Consider the following 9,474-nt stretch of genomic DNA (forward strand, 5'->3'; position numbering starts at 1 on the left):
TTTCTTTTTGTCACAGCTTGGTAGTAAGAAAAACTATAATTGCCAAACATTATTAGGAGTTTATTGTCCTGGAGATGGAGATTATGTATTGCTAGCTGTAGCTAGGGTTTAGAATTGCTAAAAAGCAAAAAACAAGAGAAATTTCCAATGGTCCAATTGGTTTGCCTAGCTAGCTGCTACAGTCGCTTTCTTCTTTGTAAACACTAATGGAAGCCATTAATGCATGAACGTTGAATGGGCCGGGGCAGTGTCGAGTTAAAGTATTTTGGTACTTGAAAGAAACAGAAAAAACCTAACTAGCTACTTACTTTCCCTCACACAGTACCAGAGTACACACAGAACTCGCACGCACACACAGAGACGGAGATATCTCAGACCATATCAGATCATATGATCAGGAACTATTAGAAAACCAAATAAGTGAAAGAGATAATAAAGATACAGAAACTGATAGAGTGATGGATCAGTTAGATTATTAGCTATACGTATAGTCACAAAGATCAAATAATTCACTGTAAAAGCTGATAAAATATTCAAAACAGCTTTAAACATTCTCTCAAAACTGTATGTATACTGTATGTGTGTGTGTGTGTGTGTGTGTGTATGTATGTATATTGCGTGCATAAGCAAAGCTGGTCTACTCTATCTCCGATTAGCCCGTCTACTTTTACTGAGGCTATATATATATATATATATATATATATATATATATATATATATATATATATATATATATTGTAGTTTATGCATGCACGCTCCACCTCTCTCCCATATTTTCTGTTTCAGCCTCTGATCTCTCTCTCGAGTATTAAGTTGTACAATATTATTATTAGATTTAGCAACTTATAGGAGTGTAGTTTCTTGTTGGAATGACTTTTATCACATAAGTACTTTGTCACTTGCTTCCGTATAAATTTTACAAAAACATGTGTAACGTTGTATATATCATTAACACAATACACCAAGTTAATGATACATCCGGGCCATGTAATGTGCTTTCCTAATTATTGGTCTTCTCTGGTTGTAAAATAAGGAACTTTAATGAAAAACTTTTGGTACTATTCACTTTAACGAAAAATCATATTTTTACATTAAAAAATCAATCATAATATTATTCACTTTACCATTTATTTTATCCTCATCGTTAAAACTCAAAGTTTTCAAACAATTTTCATTAGTTTTCCTTATAAAATATCATGGTTGTCCATGTGAAACATCCAATTATCCGTGATCCATCTCTCTCTCTCTTTCTCTGTGCCCGGATCTTTGTCAACCTATACAGTCTCGTACCTTTCTTCATTAGAGATATTCATCTCTTGGGGTCGCACCAATATTGAGGAAGAGACTCGCTGTACTAATACACTTTCAATTTTTTTTTTCTTCTGATAATTAATTAACTTAACTATATTTTTAGAAAGATGATTACAATTTCATTATCATCTATAAGAGTGAAATATAACAAAAGAGTACACTTCTTAGGTTAAATAAAAACGCATGCATACCACTAGGGGAACCCTAAACTCTGTTCATAAACTGCATTTCTATATAGTACAGTTGATTGATCCTTTTTTTTTTTTGGTATTTTTTTTTCTTTTTCCGTGACTATATCTTGTATTTTAAGTTCTTAAAAGAAAACAAATATAGGTTTGTTTATATCATTTGTCGTTTTTAGTTGATATACACTGCTGCTGCATATATAGCAGTTAGTTGTCAGTAAATTATTTAAAACAAATACCATATCCAATGAAAGATACCTACAAATTAGATAATCAAATGTTACTTGACTTTATATCTTTATTGTAACATTTAGGGTAGGGAGCCAGCCTCTGTACTTATGATCAGTAATTGAATGTGCTAGAACATCCATTTGACCTAGCTATAGCTCTGCTCTGGTTCATGATTTGTTCTGCAACTGAAGATTTTGAGGTGGTGAAACGTCTTTGAGAGGTTTCAAAAGTAAAGGAGAAAACGTGGGGTATCGTCGGGACAAAGTTCTAGCTTCGTCATGGCACTATCGGTAGTTATTCACTAATTAGCAAGTTAAGTTTCACCATGTTAACGAAGAAGCATATGAGTTTAATCAAGTTTGTTAAAACAATGTGTTCTCCCACCCAAGTTCGAATTAGTCTCTATCATTTGTAAACTTTGAAAGAGAAAACCATGCTAAGGAAGATTGATAAATTACAATCAAACTAATTAATAATTAGGATCCATAACCTTCCAATAGAATGAATAATATAACTCGAAGGATCTTCAGTTGTATAAAAATGTGCTTGTGGGTCCAGCTAGGTTTTAGCTGCTAACCAAATCAGGTTGAACACTAGCTTGCTAGCAGTACCCAGTATGGGCCTCAGATGTAGTTCCGATAGTTAACAATGTGATTTCTTATCTGCAAAAACGACTAGCGGTAGTGTATGGTTGCAGTCCAGCTTAACCTTTTACATAAACATAATATAATATATACATCTATGTAGGATTTGAATTAAATGAAATCCTGTGGTTGAGATTCTATGGCCTGTGTTTTAATCTCAACCACACAATTTCATTAAAGTCAATCTAACGGTGGGGAGCGTGTCCCTATTTTTTAAAAAAAAATGGGGATCCCTCCCCTTAAGCTCCCTGCATCTATGTATATATATACGTCTCTGTGTGTGTGTGTGCAGGTTTAGTCTGCAACAAACTAGTTAGCTATATATATAGCTAGGGCTAGGGCTGCTCTTTTTGGTGTCTTCTATCTTCAACTATCTGTCTCTTATGTAGCTCCTGGTGCCCCACCCTCCTCCCTACCAATCTTCATCAGTCACTTCAAGTTGCACTTTTAAGCACCTGAACCCCTAATCGCCTTCAATCTTCAGCCTCAGCAGTTGGCCGAAAAATAGGTTGGTCTATCCATATATTTAAGCCAGCTGATTCTTCCTCCATACTCACACCATAGCTAGGGTTAGCGCTGCAGTAAAGTGTTCTGTGTTCTTCATGGCCTTGTGGCTTTCATTTAACGAGATTCTCAATCAATCCGGAATTTAAGAGAATATGTACCCACCATGATTATTTAATTGGTTTCAGGTTCAAATTTTTTCTAAAGTCATCAGTCCATGTCTCGGATTGCATAAGTCTTATTTGTTTTTCTCTTAAAATCAATGTGATAACATTCTATATATTAGGTCAAAATTATTAAAAAGAATCTGCATTTTTATTTTATTTCAAAGTCGCTTATCCTAAAAACATATAAATTATTGCGGACAAATATATATATATATAGTAAATATTTCAACACAATGGTAGGGTAATGTTTTCACATGGGAAAAATTATAATTTTCGAGAGAGAGCAGAGTGACCGTGGAAGAAATTTAAGTTTGAGTAGAAAAAGTACTGTACTTGTATTATTGAATTTGAAAATGTGTGATATTTTCATACAGTAATTTATCCATATAATGTGGAAAATAAGGTTATAGATGGACTTTTATACTTGACAAGAAACCTTACAATGGAATTTAATTGATCACCGTAAACAAATATAGAGGTGTCAATGCATAGCTCTAGTGACCAAAAAATTATTGTGGGAGTGGATCTGCACAGTCAAACAAGAAGAGTAAATCCCTAAACGGCTTTCACATGAACAAAACTACAAACGACACCAATATAAATCTACTCCACAACACGACAGACGCAACGAATCCAAATTGGTGACAACACCATTCATCGCTCTGAATAGCGAAGCCACATAAAATTATATCAAAACGATGGTAATTGGTTATTTGTTTCATGAGAAAATTAAATATCTATGAATTATACTGAAGTAAAAATATAATCACTTTGTAAATTGAAAGATTTTCAAAAAAATTATAAATTTTTAAAAAGTTTTCACAATGAGTCTTATATCACTTAGTAAATTGAAAGTTAAACCTATTTGATTAGGGTAATGTTGGATATACTAAAATTTTAAACTAAATGATGTGGTTGTTGATGATTGGATTATTACTTAAGTATTTATTAATGTGCTTACATCCTATTGGTAACACATCATTTAGTTTAAAATTTTAGTCCCTAGCATTACCCATTTGATCAATTGTCTTAAGACCCTGCCTTCTAGCTCAGCATACATAAGCATTCTGTTTATTTTTTATTTTTTATTTTTTTTTATCTATACTAAGGGAGAGAAGGTGGGGCTTAGCCTCACAATGGGTGAACAATAAATGGTTCAAATTCGTCTTTAACAAGAATCAAAGCTAAGAACTTACAAGTAAATAGGAATACTATTAAACCGTAGTATTAAGTGACAACATTCTTTGTAAGCTTGGTGTTCGTATAGGCTAAATATATTTGGTATCAAAAGTTCTTACGAACTAGTGAAGCCTCTCAAATTTTCTTTCTCAAACCCTAATTATGTCGTCCCTGGTAATTATTTTTCTTTTCTCAAACCCTAATCATGTCGCCCCCGGTAATTATTTTATTTTCAACTATTTTCTTAAAAAAAAAAAAAAAAAAAAAGTCTACAATACTAGGGAGTATTGATTATTCCGCCACAGAAGGACTTGGATCAAGCCCCCGGTAATTATTTTATTTTCAACTATTTTCGTAAAAAAAAAAAAAAAAAAAGTCTACAATACTAGGGAGTATTGATTATTCCGCCACAGAAGGACTTGGATCAAATCTAACGACTGTCAAAGAAAATTGGGAAGTCTTTGGATTGTGGATCTAAGGACTTAGGGATTCTTTAGCTGATTCCCTTCTTCCCTTGCACATAACCTTCCTGGTAGTGATGTTGTTCATTTTATGCATAGTAAGTATTTTCAACTAGGACTATTTTTCTTAAGATATGTGTTAACACATGACTAATGTACCCAAGATCGGGGAAATACCAATAAACAAGGCTATAATGTTCTCCGAGTTACAGGCAATCAACTGATCATACATGCATATAGTTCCGTTTGATATATGCTAACAGTGGGGATCTGGATTATGCTTTGAAGTTTGGAGGGGTATAGTTTAAGAGACAAGAAATGTGATTGTTTCTGGTGAGGGAAGTTGCAGCCAAAAACAAGGTGGAATTGCGAGTTTCTCAACAGGTCATATTGCCCCCTAGATTGCAAGCATGGTGTGACACTGTGACCATATATGACCCAGAAACCAGAAGACCCTAATTTTTGGGGTGGATCAGAGATTACACACTACACCACGAAATCTAGAGAGAGAAATAGCCACCCTAATTTCCTTTGGTCAAAACGCTGAAACCATATAAATTAAATGCTCTAGGAAAAGGCACTGGAGGGAAGCAAAAGAAAAAGAAAGCTAAAGGAAAGGAAATTGATTGGCATGCAAAACGAACACGAAACGTTAAAAGGGGGTTGGCAACTTTCAGTTCAAATCTAACTTGTTGTCCCACAATCCATTTTTCTAGTTCCCCTTTTTAGACTTTTGGTGTGGAGTATACACACTCAGATTTTCAATGTTGAAATCCTTCAACAAGTTACAACAACATTTTCTTAATTTCCACTCGAAGCCAAAGTTGCTGAGGGTGTCGATGAGCTCAAAAGCTGTCCCAGTCCCCCCCCTGTAGAAAAATACCAAAAAACCTCTCACTCATCTCCTTCCTCTGTCTCATGACCCCATTTGTCAGCTTGTTAAGTCTCTCTCTTTCTCTCTGTCCGTTCTGGGTGGCGTGTCAAGGCAGAGACCCTAATAATAATGCTTCAGACTATCACTCACTCAACAAAAAGAAAACAAAAACCCAAAAAAAGAAGAAAAAAAAAGAAGTATTTTAAATAATATTAGAAGCCATGTTGAAATCGATTGATCGAAGGAGGAGTCCCTGCGTAGCCCCTGCTCCAATTCAATCCTTCTTCCTGATTCACGTGCAGCGATCCGTCTTTACCACCACCACCACTACCACTACCTCCACCGCCTCCTGGTCCCACAGGCGCCCCAATGCAAGTGTAGTTGGTGGACTCCGCCGGTGCCACTCCGTAGTTTACATTTGGGTTGCCGTATGAAGGAGTGCCAGTAGTGCTGTTGCTAAGAACATGTCCAACGTAATAGTCATTGACTTGATGATGAGGGTAATGGGAAGAAGCAGGGTAGGACATGGGCCGCGACGCAGACGGATATAAGTAGGGTTGAGGCGGTTGTACTTGTACGCCTCCCTGCGGTGCCGGTACCGGTGGCGGCGGTATAAGGGTGTTTGATGAAGAACCAGAAAAAATTCTTGGTGGGAATCTGAGAGGTAATGTTGGATCAACACCACCAATGTTGTTGCCTGCAGCAGCCGGATGATGATACCCTCCTGGGGGAATCGGATGGCAGCATCTATAATAATATCAAACCCAGCACACAAATCAAATCACACTGAATGAATAAATTAGTATATAAGCAACTATTTTATTTACTTTTATACAAAAACATTTTTTATACTAAAATAATCTGAAGAAGATTCGATAAGTGCGGAGGGAGAGGACACTGGCTTGCATTACCAACTAATTTGTTAAAAGAAAAGGAAGAGAAATTAAAGCATAAAATTACATACCCTAGGTGAGGAGGGGCGGCTAGGTTATCGTTATTGAAAACCAACTGACGAGCCCGGTTTAGTTGTTCTGTCTCCCTTTCTGATGACCATTCCAACACACAAATCAAATCACAAATTAATAAATATATATATATAGGGATCAGATCCTCTCCTGAGCTAATGGTGAAGATTCTTCTGAGCCAGTTTATCGGGCCGTTCAAATTTTATTTAACGGTTATAATTATTATAATTTTAGAGAGACTCCCTGTTTGTAACCGTTAGATAAAATTTGAACGGCTTAATGAGCTGGTTCAGGAGAATCCTCACTCTTAGCTCACGAGACGATCCTGATCCATATATATAGCTACGAATCCAGAACCAAAAATAAATACATAATTAATAAGCAGATGAACTTTAAATGACCAAGCAAGCATATCAGCAAAAGAAAACAAACGATCAAATCAAATCACAAACTTTCTTTTCCTCATAGATAATGGAATGACCGAGGACACTTCATGGCTGGAATCATTGATGACAATATAAAATTTATACTTTGCTGAAAAGCTGCTTTTGAATTTCTTGTAAAAATTGAATTTATTAAGAGAAACGAGGAGGGAGTACCTTGACGGTGGCGGTTCATGTGTCCCCCGAGGGCCTGAGATTTGCAGAACTTGAGGGAGCAAAACCTACACTCGTAGACCTTCCCGCTCTCGTCTTTTCCATCTTTTGCATTGCTTTTCTTTTTTCTGTAGCTGCCTGCAACTATGTGAAACCCCCAATCAACAAACAAAACAAAAGCAACTTCGATAAGCTCATCAATTAATTCAAGCCCATAATCTCCTTTTAGAGCTAGTGGGGGGTACTTGAAGAGAAAAAACAAAACAAGAAAAATGCATCTTTAGACAATAATACAAATTTAAGGGTTATTTGGTTTTGCCTTTGTTTAGTTTGGGGAATGGAAGTAGGATATCAGAAAATTGAAAAGTACCGGAGGAGCTGTCGTCGGCAACTTGTTTGCCATCCCTGCCGAAATGATCCTCAGGCAAGTTGTTGAGGTCTAGTGGGTTTCCTTCGTCAGGTCGCCTACAAATCCATAAATATATAAAAGATTCTTAAAAAAAGACCAATAATAGTACTGCTGTTTAACTTTAAAAATGATATATATACACACACAAAGTAGTAGTATACAAAAAAGGGCAGGAGGAAAATTAAGGAGAAGGGGAAGAGAAGCAAGCAGCAGGTGAGAAAAGTGTGGGGGAAGACCTACATGGTACCGACAGAGAAAGACAGAAATGAAAATGTGAATGTGAGGCGAAGAAGTATCTCTCTCTCTCTCTCTCTCTCTCTCTCTCTCTCTCTCTCTCTCTCTCTCTCTCTCTCAGATGGGAAGACGGATAACTAAAGCTTTTAGAAAATTATAAGACTTTCAGTTTGAGACTGCAATATAGAGGCTAGTTGAGTGATGGTGGAAGAAAAAGAGCTTTGAAAGTTCTCTATCAGTTTCTCTGCCAAACCCCTTTGGACTCATCTATATCTTCTCTCTCTCTCTCTCTCGTAATAAAATTATAATAAAAATGAAAGAACAAAGCTAGCTGAGACAGTAGTACTGGGTCTCGTGACTTAAAAAAGGAGGTACTGCGGCGGAATGGAGATAAGAGAGAGGGCATTAGGCTTTAGGTTATCGTCTAAGTGTCATTTGGTTAGGTTGAGACTTGAGAAGGACGAGGCTCTTAAGTTTTTCCTTTACTGTCAAATGTGCCCTTCTGCTATCTGTCTCTCCACATATTCCTTTGGTTTGTGTTTACAAACATACCTTAACCCTAATAAAAACATACCTAAACTTTAATACAAACATATTTAGTCGTTAGTACTATGGTCTAGTGATATTTCTTCACTTGTAAGTGAGAGGTCTTAGGTTCGATTTTCGCCAAAGGTGAATTTGAATCACATTATTGCTAGTCCATTGAGAGGCTAAGCCTACCCCCTCCTCTTAGTGTAGATAATATCGTGTGTTCAAAAAATAAAAAATAAAAAAACCAACTCAATTGTACAACAAAAAATTTATTAAATTAATTAAAAAAGTTACACCTAGCCAAGAGGATTATAGATCTAAAATATTCACTAATCTATGCTATAATATATACATAAACTAAAAATTAAAAATGAAATCGTTATCAAATGTTCGCTTAATTTATGAGTGTTATGCATATGTAACTTATTTTTCAAAGTTTCAAGCTTTTTAATTTATGAGTGTTATGCATATGTAACTTATTTTTCAAAGTTTCAAACTTTTTAATTTATGAGTGTTCGCTTATATAACGAATGATATTCCTCTAGATAACTGCAAGACCAAGACCATTTTACTTTATTTACCAACAAAAACATAGAAGACCATTTAACCTAATATAATCATAAATTTGCAGTTATTGTTATTTTACCATATACTCACTGCAGATCAAATAACTAAGCAAGCTAGCCTACAAGTGCACATCTTCTAATTACATAAGTACCTGATCAGCAGAATGTTCGTCATATGTATCAGTTAATTAATTAACATGAAGAGCATTATAGAGATTATATGGTCCACTTGTAGCTAATTAAATCCCTCTCCTGGGGGCATATATATGTATATATCTTTGTACTGCGATGGATCATGGAAGTGTTACTTTCAGTGTCTGATTAATGTCAGTATTTTTATGATCCAAGTAGGGATGGGCACAACTCCACCCAATGTCTTGTTTTATTCTTTAAAGGTATCTAGTTTGGTTGATCATCTTCTTTTTCGAGCAACGTGGAAACACAAAAGAAACTAAAGCTGGTAATGTTCATACAATTTAGACAAATGATCTACTTAAAACCTAACTAAAACTGAACGAGATCCACTTAGACTAACGTGCATGCATTCTAACAAACTAAACGATGATCAGAAGACGATGACCTTAATGACAATGTATAATCTAATTAATCAAGTTATA

The 9,474-nt window shown here is 35.5% G+C and overlaps 1 protein-coding gene across 2 annotated transcripts; it reads right to left on the bottom strand.

Annotated features, from left to right (window-relative positions):
- Window positions 1-5,049: 5,049 nt before the first annotated feature.
- Window positions 5,050-7,912, bottom strand: LOC103414409 (zinc finger protein JAGGED-like). Of its 2 annotated transcripts, none has more exons than XM_017326518.3 (5): window positions 7,767-7,912; window positions 7,488-7,582; window positions 7,121-7,255; window positions 6,521-6,599; window positions 5,050-6,303 (listed from the first exon to the last, which is right to left on the bottom strand). In XM_017326518.3, coding segments are annotated over exons 1-5 (846 nt in total). In that variant the 5' UTR covers window positions 7,769-7,912; the 3' UTR covers window positions 5,050-5,768. The 2 variants fall into 2 exon arrangements, with proteins under 2 accessions (XP_017182007.2, XP_017182006.2); XM_017326517.3 differs by having other exon boundaries at window positions 5,626-6,303; window positions 7,121-7,261; window positions 7,767-7,890.
- Window positions 7,913-9,474: the final 1,562 nt, after the last annotated feature.

The sequence above is a fragment of the Malus domestica genome, chromosome 13, assembly GCF_042453785.1.
Source record: "Malus domestica chromosome 13, GDT2T_hap1".
Classification (NCBI taxonomy): Eukaryota; Viridiplantae; Streptophyta; class Magnoliopsida; order Rosales; family Rosaceae; genus Malus; species Malus domestica.